We start from the raw sequence: 16,910 nt of genomic DNA on the forward strand, positions 1-16,910 counted from the left end.
GTTCCGCTAACTTTTTTTATATCATTCGAAGTGGAAGCGGTAGAGCCAAAAAACAAAATACGACATTCTAGTTTTTGGCGAATATTTCAAAAACAACTACTTATATTGTCGATCTGAAAATATATTATTCTAGTTCCCCAAAATAGGAAACTTTTGTACAATTTTACAGATCTTGTAGGTCTTACAGTTTCCGAAATAGCATTAGTAGGATCAGTTAAAACACAGCCTATACAAGCTGTTTTATAACATAAAATAATTGGTCTTTTTTGTATTTCTAAAATGGTGGTCTTCCTTTCGGCCTAAAACCGTCCACCTTCAAATATTCGAAATGTCTGAATACACCAGAAAAAATACATATTTTTCATTGACCAAAAAATACGAATTTTTATCAGCTCGAAAAGTATAATTTTTGAAATGAATTTATAGTTCAAAATTTAACCGAATATGCCAATCATCAAAAAAATGTATATATCATGCCATTTTTATTATTTCATATTATTGTTTATTGAAAATTCATCAAAATAACCAACATTATAAAACACCCTCTCAGTATAACACCAGATCTGTCGATTTTTTGAAAATATTTAAAATGTGTCAAACTTCAGAAGTTGCAATTTTAATCTGTTATAAACAGAATGAATCATTATTTCAAATATAGATGTTGTTACAGTGTAGAAGAGTATTTACAAAACAATTTTCGATAATATTATAGTTGCATTTAATTATAACATATATACGAAGATAATGCTAGTTGTTAATTTTGGCATTAAAGATATACCTAATTCTTGCTGAAGTTTTACGATATTGTTAGCCTCTTCGTGAAATTATTAGTTTCTGCTATAATTATTATTGTTTTACTGTTTTTCAATTGCCTAAGTGTTTGTTTACCCATGACTATGTGTAGATGTTCCCAACTTGTTGTTGGAGATAAGACTGTTTATTTATATGACCTGCTACAAACGCAATAAATGATCTATATGCCTATTTATCTATTTTCCTGTTTAACATACAAACTGAGGAAATGCTTAGCATGGTCTCATCGATAAAGAGCTAGCAGCAGCACTAATAAATTTTGAAATTGAAAAAAACAACAGTGAAAAGTAAACTGCATGGTCCTCATCTATCCTTGATGCTTTCTAGGACTGAAAAATTGACAAATACACGACAAAACCTATATATGAAGTGTCCACATGGCGGGATGCCATGTGGTCTTTTCTACTGTGGCCACGTGTTCCCGAATAGACAAACAAGACTGGAGAAAATGTGTTAAATATTTACATGACATTTAGGAACGCCCTGTACAAAATAAAATTGAAGATACTAGACGATAAATATATGTAGAAGGAAAGAAACTCTGTACTCACCCCAATATTCACTAATTTTTCATTAGATATTTTGATAATTCGCTAAAAGTTTTCACTCTGCTAATCCTCTGTTGTAATGGCTTCAACCTTCAGGATCTCACTAGTTTGAGTGAATTGTTATTGAAAAGGGACTGTAAAAGCTCTCTACCTGAAGAATATTCCGGAACGAAGTTCATAATACATTTTTGAATATTATTGAAATCAAATCAGAATTTCTATAAGGCTAACAAAAAATGGAAAAGAGTATCGAAAATATTGACAAATGTTCTAGTTTTGATTATCATTGTCAATATCGAAGTTTCTACCCATGATTGTCTTAAATTTATTAAACGAAAAGGGATTTTGGTATGTATCAAGGAAAGCATCAAAGAAGGGAGCAGTTGTTCATTGATAGAAAATCCGAAGCAATGTTGCCAGATGATATTTTTAAACTGAAAATGGTAAATTTTTAGGAAAGAATAATTTTTCGTGATAAAAAGCTTTCTAGCTTCCACTTCCCCATCTATATACAAAAAACTGTGGAAAATTGCAACTTCTTTCACACGAATGAATATTGAATTTCACGAAACTTTGGAAGTTTCCTACATTTTTTTTGTATAAAGAAAGAAAGCCAAAGAGTTTTTGCTATGATACTTTTCATTATTGCAAGTCAATTGTCAGTGAATACTCTGCAGTCATACAAAACTGGATGTGAAAAAGCTGAAGCATGACATTTTTAAAATTCAGCCAAAGCAGTCTGGCTGTTAATTCAAAACAGAACTTTTATTATTATTATTATTATGATCAGATAAAACAGTGAACAATAAGACAGGTTTTCAGGCAATCACGTTTTGTTTTAAAATATACTGAAATTTTATTGATTTTTATTTTTGCAATCACCCACATTTCTATTTTCGGATTTTTTTTCAACAAATGTGAAATGTAAACTTTCATATTGCTGTTATATTTTTGAATTCATATATTTTCAATGTTTTTGAAAGTCGAAGAAAATGAATATGGATTAAATATTAAGTGCAAATGTAACAACTCTCGATGCAGGGAATCCAACTTATTTCAGATTTCATCCTTTTTCTTCGGTATTTTCATATTTAGTGACTTGTCTTTGCTGACTCCAGTTTTTCTTCAGATTACTAATACTATAAAAATACAATCATTATTTCTCCGAGTACCTATAATATTTCTTTTTAATCTAAAGAAATTTCTTTACATCTGGCAACATTGATTCGTATCTCAATATCCCCACCCGAACAGTGTTGCCAGAAATGTTTCGGTGAGTACTAAGCAGTCTGGTTTGAATTAGCAGCGAAAAAAGTTGATTACCCTAACCCGTTTGCTTTTGGGCAGTGATTCCTTTTTACAAAAATAAAAAAAATTCTAATTTTATAGTTATGTTCATGATAAATATGAAGTGAAATATCACCTGTATTTTTCATGATTGAGAATTAGAAATACCTTTTCTGTCCATTACTTTCATTGTTGAAATTAATTTAATACGTAGGATAATTACGAAAACTTTTTTAAAATCTTTAAAAATAACTTCTTTCCAAAAGTGGACGCTTTTTTATACAATTTATATAAATGTATCATAACACATAAAATTCAATTAGGAAAGCAACTTCAATCAAGTGAAGAGTAGCAAATTTCGACAATTCTAAACCGTTTCTAAAATCGATAATCAATAGTGACTAATTTAAAGATGGCGATTACTTTCTTGGTTTTTTATGCCTGTAATCCTGTATTGTAATTTTTGTAGATGATTATGAAAAATAACTTTCAAGTCCCGATACAACATAGATACAGTCATTTTCTTTTGAGACTTGCGCTTTTATTTCTCTAGGACATGATTGGGATAAGCTGATTCATAAGAATGCAACATACAATGTAAACGTAAAAAGTTCCCCTCTCAATTTCTGAACGGGCCGAGATATCAAGATAAAAAGGTATCAGTTATAAAATATTCTGATGAAAAAAAAAATAATATAACGTAACTCGCCATTGAGGGAACGTTGAAAACTTTTTTTTCGATTAGAGACAGATGTCTTGTGGTACCACATTTGATAGACGTGTCAATGATTCAATTAATTCCAGATTAATTAGCGGGTCGATTCGATGTGGGTGCTTTGTTCACTCAATCAATCGGTAGTTCAAGCCGCAGGCTGAATGATCGATTTTCACTTGCTATCGTCCAACCCGTGTTAGGCATCACACATTAAAAGGAAAGACCTCGTTGGTCCAGTGCGACAGCTGGTTAACGGAAAAATATATTTCAAAAATATTTTTTTCAAACGTATTTCATTCTTTTTAAAAATTTGCAAACGACAAATATCGTAATTTAATTCTAAATATACACCATAATTCAACAGTGTCAGTTCTGTTGATACCCTGAGAGAATTCAACTGTTATCAATTTGAATTGTTAACATTATCAACTATTGAAATATTTGTTATTTTCACTGCAACACCGGAAATTCTATCGTTCTTGGCAATACTGCGTCGGGGAATATTGTCGGTTTTCAGTATTCGTTTTTTCGGGTAAGTCCGCGAATGGTCGTTTCTAACCCTAACGCGACCAGGGTGGACTTGAACTTTATCGGGGTGGTTCACAGGTCCGGCTTTGACCTTCTGTGTGGAAATAGTTTGAGATTTCCACTTGATGATTTCAAAGTAAAATGTAAAGGTATTTAATTTTCTTATCGTATTCGATCTAGAAAATACTTGAGGCTCGCTTCTACGGTAAGAAGTAAAACATTAAGTGAAAACTGAAAACATTTACTCAACTACTCGTGCAATAGTTTAGACACATTAATCACACTGGCCGAGTTGAAAGATTGGTTTAGTAGAATTTATTTTTATACGAGTAGATAACAGACTTCAACATTTCATAAAATTATTACAGTAACTGAATACAGCCTGCTTTAAACATTAAATTCATTTTGTGTCGTGTTGACGCTATAAAGAACTTACGATAAAAATGTACATTCAGAAACAAAACCCACAATACAGGAATTTACAAGATAATAGAATCAGAAATCACTAGAAACTAACAATTACTAAATGACGGATTTCAATTGGAATCTAAGTATTTTAATTTCAATTGAGACATCATTTTTTTGTTGATGGTCATCAGTTTCAGCAAATAAGTACAGACTTTTCAGAAAATATATATTCTGTCTCATAAAGATTTTTATGATGAATCAATGTCGTGTTACAATGAACAATATTCGATTAAAAATGCATATATTTTGCTGTTGATGATGAAAAGATTATGATCGATCAGATCATAACCAATTGTATCGTTAATAAAAAAATTCTGCAACTGCTAATGACAATTATTATTATTCAACTAAACTACTTACCCTGTAGATTAGAAAACAATTCCAACTGACTACTTCACTAAAAGATTATTCAACAACTTTTTAACAATAAAACTAAAATGAAGTAACTTAAATCGAGAATACAGCTTTTTGTAGTTGAATGAAATAGCTTATATCGAAAATACAATTTGATTGTACTATAACTTGGATCCGTGTGCCAGGAGACGTGTGCAAGGTCGATCTCCAACTGTACACTGCTATGAATCAATGCAATGTTTTTAAAACGTCTATAGAGGGGTGTTGAAGCGTAAATTCGTAATCTGCAGCGGTATGAGTCATAGCTGGCAAAACAATCAACAAATGCTACCTACCCGTGTTTCGTAACAGACATAACCGAATTCTGGTGTCGTTGTTTAATATACTCATTTGACAGTTCACGTATTGTTTAATAAGAATTTCCTCTCTTTAAAAACTAGTGTTCTTACAATGACACCCAGTCATTGCTCATCTATTCTGCTTATTTTTTCCTCTTCTTTGACATCATCTGTATTGCAACTCATTCACATATTTCAATAGTTTTTAGTTTTGTTCTTCCATAGATTTCAAATCTTTCAATACCTTTTTGAAGAATGTAAGTCCTAACTTGTAACATTCACCAAGAAAAATTGTCAAAAACTTTTGAACCAATGAAATTTTACTTTTTGAAACTGATATAAATTTTGCTCGGTGATACTGTATTACACAATAGTCAAAAATTAATCTTTGTTGTTTGTTTCAGCTTGGTTCGGGGAATGATACACTGAAAGGAATTCCAATTTTAATTATGGAATATCATCGACTCTACGTTGATGATGGCTACTACCTTCCATTGACTAGAGGCCAAATGGCCCGAAACCAGGCTGCAAGTGTGCAGTTGCTGTATTTCTTGATATTAAAGGAGCATTTGACAATGTACTACCTAAATCTATAGGATTGTCTCTGACTGGGAAAGGTATAGAATCGACCATAAATGGCTGGATCTATGCCATGCTAGTAAACAGAACTGCAACTACGACTCTTCAAGGCGAGGCTATCAGGTTCAGGGTCACCAGGGGCTGCCTTCAAGGTGGGGTTCTATCTCCCCTTCTGTGGTCGCTCCTGGTGGATAGTCTGCTTGATGCCCTTGACAGAAAAAAAGTTGATCTACAAGCTTATGCAGATGAAGTTGTCATCCTGGCAAGGTCCACGTCGGGAAAGGTAGCTTGTAAAATCCTCCAAAGCACGTTGGACGTTGTTTACAGCTGGTGCCTGAGGGAGCAGATGTCTGTCAACCCCAGCAAAACTGTGTTAATCCCCTTCACCAAGAGGAGAACATTGGACGATTTACTCCACTTTCCCTCAATACTGAGGTCATTCCATTTGGAACGGAGGTGAAATATCTTGGCATTGTCCTTGATAAAAGATTCACTTGGAACGCTCATTTGGAAAAAATTTTACACAAAGCCAGACTGTCTCTATGGAAGTGTCGAAGGATGTAGTAAAACTTGGGGTTTAGGTCTGAAACAAATCCATTGGATTTATGTGATGATTGTCAGACCAATTATCACTTATGGTGCAATTGCCTGGTGGCCGAAGGCTTTACAGAAAACGGCTCAAGCAAAGCTCTCTGGCTTACAGAGACATGCTTGTCTGGCTATCACTGGTGCCATCAGTACCACACCGTCAGCATCCATGGAGATCATTCTAGATCTACCTCCTCTCCACATTTTTCTGGAAAGAGAGGCTAGATGGACTGCATACAGACTTGTGCACATTGCCAGTCGCACAAATCAATCTAATGCAGACTGCAACAGACTGTTGGTTGACACTGGAAATCACAGCATTCTGAAAATGACTTCTGACTTTATACCTCCAACTGTCAACTACGAACTGCCTTATAAAGTACTATTCTCGAGTAGAGCGGACTGGATCCTCCGGGAGAAGGAAATATTAAGAGCAGATAGTTGTTGGTTCACAGATGGATCAAAAACACCTTCCGGTTCTGGTGCAGGTGTTTTTAGTCGCAGACCCGGGACAGAGATATCTATTTTCCTATGAACTTATGCGACTGTATTTCAAGCGAAAATTTACGCTATTGAATTGTGTGCGGAGAAATTGGAAGAATCTAACCTCATTCACAAGTCAATAAAAATATACTCGGACAGTCAAGCGGCGTTGGTAGCTCTTGGCTTCTACCGAGAAACGTCTAAATTGGTAGCAAATTGCCAAAAACGAATCTCCTCGATAGGAAGACTTAACAGATTGTCTCTGGCAATGAAGCTGTTGACTCCCTTGCAAAGAAGGGTGCTGCAAGTAGCTTCATCGGACCAGAACCTGTCATTGGCATCTCTTTAGGCTTTGCCAAACAAACATTGAACACCTGGATGGCAAGAAGATTAATGGACTTCTGTCAGAATCTTCCAGGATTGGCTCACTCCAAGGCGATTATTCACCTTTCGAAGCTTGATACCAAACAGTTGTTGGACTACAGTAGGGATGAACTTCGAAGTCTAACAGGCCTTCTCAAAGGCCACTGTCACTTGAATCATCATATGCAGAGACTAGCACTATCGTAAGACAGTGTGTGTCGCTCCTGTTTGGAAAATGATTGAACAGCAGAGCACATACTTGGTGCCTGCCCAGCAGAGTCGTACTCTCCCCATCTGACCTGAAAGACCTCTCACCATACAAACTAATCGGCTTCGTTAAGAAGCTGGGTTCATTTGGCCGAGTGTGAATAGGTGTGAGCCACAATAAACCCTTTTGGGTTGCGGTTGAGGGTCGAATAGACCCACTCACTTTAGACCTAACCTAACCTAACCTGCAAGTGTGTCCGTTCAATAACTGAAAATCGATTCCGGCAGTTGTATCGCAAACAGCATATGCAGGAAATACTTCAACGAAAATTCCTGCAATGTCATCTGTCAGATTTAATCCAATGCCCTTCGTGGTATTAGCCACGAGAGTAGTTGTGTTCTGAAAGGTGTCAGGCCATTATTCTATAGTGCAAGGAGTTGAGACTTGCCTGAACGAATTGTTCCTCCAGATGATTTGATTTATAGTCAGTCTTCAAGTATGCCCACTGACTATATGTGAAAATGTTTCCATTTTTTTTCGTAAAATTCTCATCGAATTATTTCACAAAGTTCATAAGTCATTTCCCAAGTAAACTCAGATAGTTAGCCTCAATGAGGATGTTTTATCTGTTTGAATTATATATGTGACTAGTACTATGTTGTTGTATCGCTGCTGTTGCAATGTTTTAACGGAATCAGAATCAATGAACTTAGTCGTGCGCAGCGTTACAGAACAGTGCTTTCAAAAAATTCTTCTACAGTGCCATCTAGTGGAGAGTTACAGAAAAATTGATAGCCTAAAAACCTTCTCTATGAAAAATTACTTATACATGTCAAGTTTCATCACGATCGGTTGTGCGACCAACCAACCAACCAACCAACAAACATCCATTTTTATACAGTGTGACCCATTTAAGATGGAAGCACCCTTATAAAACTTACTTTTTTTAACCGATTAGAATGATTTTTTTTTGTTAGGTAGATATTCAAAAAGTCTATTAGGACACCAAATATCATGAATAAATCTCAATTTGCAGGGCCAACTAATCTTATTTTTCAAGGTCAAAAATCTAAAAAAATTACTAGCGATTTTTTTAGAAAAACTCTGACTACACCACTGGATTTGTGACATTTTCAAATGGGTAACATGTAAATTACGTTGAAATGCGTCAATCAATAAAAAAGTTATAAAGGAATGAAATTTGAAAAATATGCCGTTTAATCAACCCCCCAATTCATGTTCAGGAATTTTATGAAAATTATGTATACTCCACTGGATTCAGGATGTCTTGAAATATTACTGATCACAGTTTCATCGAAATCTGTTCGGTAATAAAAAAGTTATAAAGGAATAAAATTTGAAAAATATGTTGTTCAATGGAATTTTAGCAACGTTCTTACTACACCACTGGATTAGGGGCAATATTCAACAAAATATTATTTATTCAAATAAAATTCATGAAACGTTTATGGGAGAATCAATTTCCTTTCATAATGTATGTCGAACCATATCAATCAATCAGTTTATCACAACAAACTTTAGTGTCAATAATTTCAAATGAATCTACAAAAAACTAACTGTAAGTACATTTTTCTAATTGCTACAAACTAGCGGAAAACAATCTTTTATTCACAATCAATGTAAAAATAGAAACCAAGAAGATACCGAATTGAAAAATAAATGAGTGCAATTCATATTCTGGTGGCCTCCACCAAACTTCCATCCAATTCAATGCATTTATCATATCGCTTACGAATATTTTTTAAAGTATTCCTCAATTGTTGTGGAGTAATTGCATCGCAAGCTTGCTGAATTCTGGTGCACAGTTCCACTCGATTCCTTGGTCGTGATTTGTAAACCTTTTGTGTAACATAACCCCAAAGGAAAAAATCGAGTGAAGTAAGGTCAGGCGATCTTGGTGGCCATCCAATTAATGTACTCCCCCTTCCTATCCAACGATTAGGGTAATTTTGATTCAGCCAACTCTTCACAATTCCCGCATTATGTATGGAACAACCATCTAACTGAAAATATAAATTTCTTGTTTCTGCAAGGGGAAGTTCATCTATTGCGTCCGAAAATTCATTCCTTAAAAATTGTAGGAAAATTGCGCCATTCATGTTGCTGTCGAAAAAGAATGGTCCAATTATCCTTTCATTCAGTATTCCACACCAAACGTTCACTTTTTCTGAATACTGCCTTTTACAGTTTATCACCCAGTTAGGATTTTCAGTGGCCCAATAGCGAATATTTTGTGATGAAACCACTCCATTTGTTGTGAAACTAGCTTCATCACTAAATAAAATTTTCTTTAAAAATTGCCTGTCATTAAGATACTCGCCCTGGGCCCATAAGCAGAATTCCAATCGTTTTTCTTGATCACCTAGTTCCAGAGTATGTAAAAACTTTGGTTTAAATGGCCTCAATTTATTTTTCTTCAGACATCGCCTAACATTCTCCCTAGGTAAGTTTAAATCTAAGCTGGCATCCCTCAAACTACTATTTGGATTATTTCTGAAGTAATCTAATATAGTCTGGTTATTTTCGTTCCTTCTTCGTATATTGTTCTTTAAAATATATGTAGTTACTGCTCCAGTCCGATTGAAAACTTGGTTTATTTTATGTACCGTGCTGTTACTTATGGCTGGACGATTTGGGTGTCTTTCATTGAATATTCTAGTTACTTCTCTTTCACTCCGGTAATCATCACCGGAAAGACGTATAATTTCGATTTTTTCTTGAATTGACAATTGAGCCATTATCTGTTTTTATTTTGAAACACAAATTATTCAGTTCACTAATGGTGCGTAACAAAATGACAATTTAACAAAATGACAATTCATGCGCAAATAAATAGATGAGAAACTGTAAGTCACAGCTAACTTGTTTATTTCATTAATGCATTCTGAATAACAGGCAGTTAAAATTGCAAATCTCATTTTTTGCTATTCAACAAAAGGAAGAAATCACAGCTGATGTTACCTACTGGAATGATAATAATTATTATCCATTGCATATTTTTTTCGTTATAATTTCTATTGGGAGTACATTAGACTTGTCTTATATTGTTGAAATTGTTTTCATGAAGATTAACCAGGAGTTCTCTCCTGATTGTACTTGTTTATGTATCCACTCCACTTCGAGAAATACCTATAGACTATTTTTACCATCATGATTTTCAGATGTTATAATTGTACGACATTGCAATAATCACCCCAATAATTTTTTCAATAATCAACAGTGGTGTAGTAAGAACGTTGTTAAAATTTCATTTTACAACATATTTTTCAAATTTCATTCCCTTATAACTTTTTTATTACTGAACAGATTTCGATGAAACTGTGACCAGTGATATTTCAAGACATCCTGAATCCAGTGGTGTATTCAGAATTTTCATAAAATTCCTGAACATGAATTGGTGGGTTTTTCAAATTTCATTCCTTTATAACTTTTTTATTGATTGACGCATTTCAACGTAATTTACATGTTACCCATTTGAAAATGTCACAAATCCAGTGGTGTAGTCAGAGTTTTTCTAAAAAAATCGCTAGTAATTTTTTTAGATTTTTGACCTTGAAAAATAAGATTAGTTGGCCCTGGAAATTGAGATTTATTCATGATATTTGGTGTCCTAATAGACTTTTTGAATATCTACCTAACAAAAAAAAACATTCCAATCGGTTGAAAAATGTAAGTTTTATAAGGGTGCTTCCATCTTAAATGGGTCACACTGTATATCAGATTTGCAAAGACTTGTAATTTGTTTTTTCTATTGGAGATAACAAAATCTGGACAGATGGGATTATTCATTGATTATTCACTTTTTAATAGAAACTCACTGTGATACTGTAGATTGTATAACATACAGGGTCCTTGGTTTTTGTTATCAATAGTTATAATTTTTTATGTTAGTGGAATTTTGTTGGTCAAACTTCTTTTACAAAAAATCATTACAGTACATGTGATCCAAAACGTCCCTAGTAATATTCCTGTACTTTTCCGCATCAAACAAACGAGGTTTCTGCATTTCAGATTTATCGCCATCAATGATTTTACTCAAGTCTCTGATTCCAACTTCGTATCTCAATTTTTGCTCCCAGCATATCATTCCCATCATGAAACCGAATTTACAGTATTCCTTCCACTCTTTTTTCAACACTCCAAAGGGGTACATCATTTCAGCTTCGCAATTGTAGGTCTTCAGACACTGTGAGAGACTATCATGGTATATTTTCAGGAAGAATTCTAGCTCCCTCAGTGACTCTTTGGATGCGGAGGAATAGAAGCAGTACGATAGGTCGAAAACTGGGGTTCCTTTTCTAATCATTTGGAAATCAATCAGTCTCATGTCTACTACTTTTCCATGACCCTGAAAGAAGTGACGTTTGATATATTACTACGCCTGACTATTGCCATGCCTTATATTGTTCGTTGCCCCCCTTTGTGTTTCATATTTTTTTCTAGAACGTTGTCAAAATGCCATAGCAGGCACAGAGATAATTATATCACACAGGATTTGAACAATGACTCACTCATAAATGATAAACAGATATCATGAAAATCAGGAAAGAAAAGTTTTGGTTTCTCACTTCTGTATCTTCATACAAAAATCTGGGAATCTCCCAAAAAGAAAGAAAGCAATTGATTCCAAAATAAAGTCTTTACCCAAAAACATAAAATAACAAAACTTATGTTATGTTACTTATGTTATTGATTGAAAAAGGTATATTTTATTGAGAGATTTGGTGAGAAAGGATTGGACTTCTTACTCATACAAAAAAAATGTGTGATCTTCCAAAAAAAGAGAAAGACAGCAAATTAATCCAAAATGATAAACTCTTTACAAACATGTGTAGATCATACAAAAAAGTAACTTTCAGACACAAACTGAAAGAAAAAGCCCTCTCCAAACAGCTACTTCCATTTAAATTGAAAGAGTTATATTTTTAGGAGTGACTCATTTTTGGGAAAAAAGTTTTTGGCTTTCTACTATTCATTTTGAAACTGATTACTTCCTTTCTTTCTTTGGAAGGTTCCCACATTTTTTTGTATCAAGATGGAGGAGTAGAAAGCCAAAACCTTGCTTTCCCAAAAAATATTCTCTCCTAAAAATATACCCTTTTCAATTTGAGCATGGAAATTGTTATAATAGGAAAATGCAAGGTTGACTCGAAATTAAGGGTTGTGAAATAGGTTCTCAAGAAACTAGTCCTTCTGAAATAAGGTGAAATATGGAAGTTGCAGGCAACAAAAAGAACTGCAACTTTTGTATGAACCTGTTTTTCACATAATGAAAAAATGAAAGAAAAATTGAAAGAACTGTGTTCCTGTTTTTAAATTTTTCCACAACTTTCTCCTCCATCCCAAAAAAGCAGAATTTTTTTTAAACGCTTTTATTAGCTTTATCTGTATGTATGTATGTTTCTTTGTTTGTAACTCTCAAGCTCGGGATCTGTATTTGACGGAATTATTGACATTATTGCTTGATTTATTCGCGGAAGATGGCGCTGTATATAACCTCCTTGACATTATTGCTTGAACTATTCGCGGGCAGATGGCGCTGTACGTAACCTCATTGATATAATTCAAACTCACTCTCATGTATTTCTTCATTTGGAAAAAGGATTTTTTTTCAGTGTCACTGTTTTTCGAGTTTGAAAGCCGTGGATTTATGGAATTTCTTCCTGACGTTTTGCTGACGCGAGTGGCTAGCTACTTCAGAGGTTTAACAATCATTACTAACTTTTAGGCTTCGTAAAGCGTATTTATGCCTTGTCAGGTAATCAGTTGTGTTGATACCTGTACTTGTACCTGTACTTGTACCTGCACTTTCTCTTTAGCCTCAGGTCGGCTAAAGACAAAAGAGACCCATTATCAGCAGCAGGGCTCTATCGCATACCGTGCACTTGTGGGAAGGTATATATCGGAACCACCAAACGATCCATGGGAACAAGACTGAAAGAGCATAAAAGGAACTGCAGACAACTTAGCAGTGGCAGAACACGCGCTCAGTGAAGGAGACCACATAATTTTGTTTGAAAACACAGAACTAATTGCCCCCAACAAGAGATCCACAAGCACACGGAGAATTTCAATAGAAAAGAAGAAGCGGTGAACCTCAATTGAATATGGAACCCCATTATAAGGAATACGAAAATAACGAACAGGATGACAACAGGCATCAAGATTGTTAATGTTCCAGGTTTAAGTACAGGTACAAGTACAGGTACAAGTACAGGTACAAGTGCAGGTACAAGTGCAGGTGCAAGTACAGGTACGAATACAGGTACCAATACAACTGATTACCTGACTAGGCATAAATACGCTTCATGAAACCGTAAAGTTAGGCATCGGACAGCAAGCCATGATGGTTAAACCTCTGAAGAAGCTAGCCACTCGCGCCAGCGAAACGTCAGGAAAAAATTACAAAAATCCACGGCTTTCAAACTCGAAAAACAGTGACACTGAAAACCTCAGCCGCAAAAGTCTGAACCATTTTATTTTTTTATTAACACGCGCCTCCTTTGCGCGCCTGCTGCCTTGGGCTTGGTAGCTCCCTCTCCGGAATCGGAAAATATCAATGGTCATTTTTCTAAACAATATACGGCTGATTGATCCCAAAGTTTGGATAAAATAAATATAGTTTAAGGAGACTAAAACACACACTTTTATAGCATACGAAACTAAAAAATGAAAAAATAAATATATCTACTTAGTTCAAAAAACTAAAAAACACGCTTTTGAAGAACATCGAACTGAAAAGTTAAAAATAATTTATTTTGAAATAATATCAAAATAATATCATTCTACGCAGATATTGGATAGAAAAACTGAAGAACATGGTTTCAAAAACGTTTATTTAATTTTTTTTGTTTATTTATTGGAATTTACACTTTGATTACTTGAAACTATGGTACATTTCAATGTTACTTGTGATAAATGAAGTTAATTATTGAATATAAATGAATGGTTAAAGTATGAGGAGTTGTAGAAACATGCAAATTGATTGGATTTAAAAATTTCCAGGCAGAAAAAAATTGTACTGCAATATTTTTTAATTTAAAAAATGTGATTTATCTGAATTGACTGACATTTATGGGATGGAATGTTATATAATGGAAAAATATAGTTACACAGTATTTAATTTCGAATTTAAAAAGACCGTATTATTGAACCAAAACACAAGAATCAAATCAAAAACATTGTTATCATCCTTAAAGTACTTTTTTCATAACCACAGTACTTGAAAATACAATTAAGGACTAGTTTTTATTTTTTTTGACAGCATATGTAATATTTTCATATGTATTCGCTATATTTTGTACTCCAGAGATGTTTTCTTTATGCTTCGTGAGATATTTTCTTCACTTACAACAAAATTTTCTATGTATTGGAAGGAATTTTTGTAATTTCTGAAGAACATTTATCATTGCGATTGCTGGAAATTGCTATAATTATAATTATTATTTTTAATTTTTTTTATGTATCAATGCATTTTTGGCTTTATTAGAAGATGATGGTTGGCAAAACAGGCACAAGTGCCTAGGTCACCACCCCTCCTTATAGAGCCCACATTTATTCATTTATTCAATTTACATTTGAAAATTTTTTAGATTCAGGTTTTGATAGTGTATGCTTTCCTTCCAATTATTTGTATTGTTGTTGTATTATATATTATTGTAAATATTGAAGTGAATGAATAGTATTACTTTCATTTGAACGAACTTGCAAATGATAATGATATATATACGGAAAATTCAGATAATTTCAACGTCCACTTCAACCATGAAAAATAAGTTTCAACCAATAAATTTTACCTCATTTGTTTTGAAGGGTTTGAAGGCCGTCGATATTTGGAATTCTTTTCTGGAGGTTCATACATCTTGAGTATGTCATCGAAGATGATCTCAGGATGTATGAATCTCTGAAGAAGATAGCCACTCTCGCCAGCGAAACGTCAGGAAGAAATTCCAAAAATCGACGGCCTCCAAACCCGAGTAAACCTCGGCCACGAAAGCCTTAACAATTTTGTCAATATTTTGTATAGGTTCTAATGATGATTTTCTTAACCACTATTATGATTTTTCAAAAGTTACTTGCATTGGACTGTCATAGAAATATTACACTTACATCCGTTTTGAACATCATATTGTTACTCCAACAATCTCCATGGAGTAGAACTTGATTTCTTCCGTTATAATTCATAATCCTCGAGTAAAGATTTGGTCCATCTTCACTATATTCTCTTAGTTTACTTGAAAGCGTCTCGGGCGTATTAGATTCCAAATGATCCCAGATGAATTTGAAACAGCGATTCATAGAGTTTTTGAAAAAAAGAGTGCCGTTCAAGAAGTAGTCGAAAATATTTTTCAAAGGCGCCGTCAGTTCGTCAAACTTTTCTGGATTCAGGGCCTTACAAGCAAAAGACATGGCATGGAACTGCCCGAAAGTTTTGAAAATATACTCCAGGTGGGCTTTGTCCAGAGGCACTGTTTTATCGCACACGTGAAAACTTTGGAAACTGAGGTTTTCCAGTATGAGTTTCTCAGTTCCCTTTTTTGAACATGACGCGTAGCACCTTGGAATAATATTGAGCACATTCCCTGTCGTAACATGTTGAAAATTCAGCAGGAAAGGCCATATGTTATTGTAAAAGAGCATCTCATTGTGGAAAACTGTGGAATTGAATTCTAGGGATTTGGGACCACCACTGGACATGACTTGCTTAAGCACTAAGTGCGTCTCTTCATTTGTTTGTTTGTTCTTCAAGGTTATGAAACACAAATTACCCAAGTAACCTGCACCTTTTTTGTTGCTATCATGTATATTCACTGTCAAGTTATCCATTTTTTCACCGAGAGCATGTTCCAATAAACAGCAAATTTCTTTATCAAACATCATGAGCTCTCAGGATAATTTGTGAGAAATACGGCTACGACTAGCACGACTTCTTTTGTCATCTACACAAATATACGATAAAAATCTATATTCACTACAGATAAAAAATCCTTACGTAAATTTCAACATACCGTGTTAACTACTGACTAATATCAACCAACCAAGGAATCTAATCTACAGTATAATTGAACTTTGTTTTCTTTACACTAACAATGGAAAAGGTTTTGTTGAAATAAAACAAAGTGCATTAATGGTAATGACCACCTAACAATGTAATTTGGGGTCTTATATTCTACGATTCTAACTATTAACTCATAAACTTTCTCAAAGGGATTAACTTGAAATGCCTCTCCAGTACTATACCTGTTGGTTTCATCATTCATAATTGAATTTTGAATTCTAAATATTACTGAGCTGAATGCTCACTGTAGATGATCACTAGTCTGAGTATATATGTATTGTGAGCAGACGTAATGAGCCAAAATTAACAGCCTTAACATGTGAGGTAATATTCGTCACACACGGACTTGAATACTGATGCTACATCATGCTTATTAACCCGTATCAGTTAGAGGATATAAAATGAATAACTCCAATGAATTCTTCGCAACCCATTCAACACGTTTTCAATATCCCCCGGAGCTGGTAATAAAGCACTCATAGGGTCTTGATATATAATAATAATAATAATTTTTATTTGCATTCATTTCAATAACATGGTTCAATATAAACTTAAAAAA

At 34.1% G+C, this 16,910-nt stretch overlaps 2 protein-coding genes across 3 annotated transcripts in view; both read right to left on the minus strand.

Annotated features, from left to right (window-relative positions):
- LOC111504229 (uncharacterized) overlaps positions 1 to 8,180 on the minus strand; it is a 31,561-nt gene extending 23,381 nt beyond the window's left edge. Inside the window, exon 1 of one of the 2 annotated variants that reach the window (XM_023158743.2) lies at positions 4,720 to 8,180. The gene's annotated coding sequence lies outside the window, so the exon portion shown is untranslated. Of the gene's footprint in view, positions 1 to 1,364; positions 1,783 to 4,719 lie in introns of those variants that run through there. The other variant, XM_023158751.2, reaches the window with a different exon arrangement.
- A 2,887-nt stretch (positions 8,181 to 11,067) lies between these two features.
- On the minus strand, positions 11,068 to 16,295 carry LOC111504244 (uncharacterized). Its single transcript, XM_023158761.2, has 2 exons — positions 15,403 to 16,295; positions 11,068 to 11,641 (listed from the first exon to the last, which is right to left on the minus strand). The coding sequence occupies exons 1-2, from the start codon at positions 16,171 to 16,173 to the stop codon at positions 11,210 to 11,212; spliced, it is 1,203 nt and encodes a 400-aa protein (XP_023014529.1). The 5' UTR covers positions 16,174 to 16,295; the 3' UTR covers positions 11,068 to 11,209.
- Between the last annotated feature and the right edge of the window lie 615 nt (positions 16,296 to 16,910).

This window comes from Leptinotarsa decemlineata, unplaced genomic scaffold (genome assembly GCF_025532065.1).
Source record: "Leptinotarsa decemlineata unplaced genomic scaffold, Ldec_3_MD MMD2_tig00001719_RagTag_RagTag, whole genome shotgun sequence".
Taxonomy (NCBI): domain Eukaryota; kingdom Metazoa; phylum Arthropoda; class Insecta; order Coleoptera; family Chrysomelidae; genus Leptinotarsa; species Leptinotarsa decemlineata.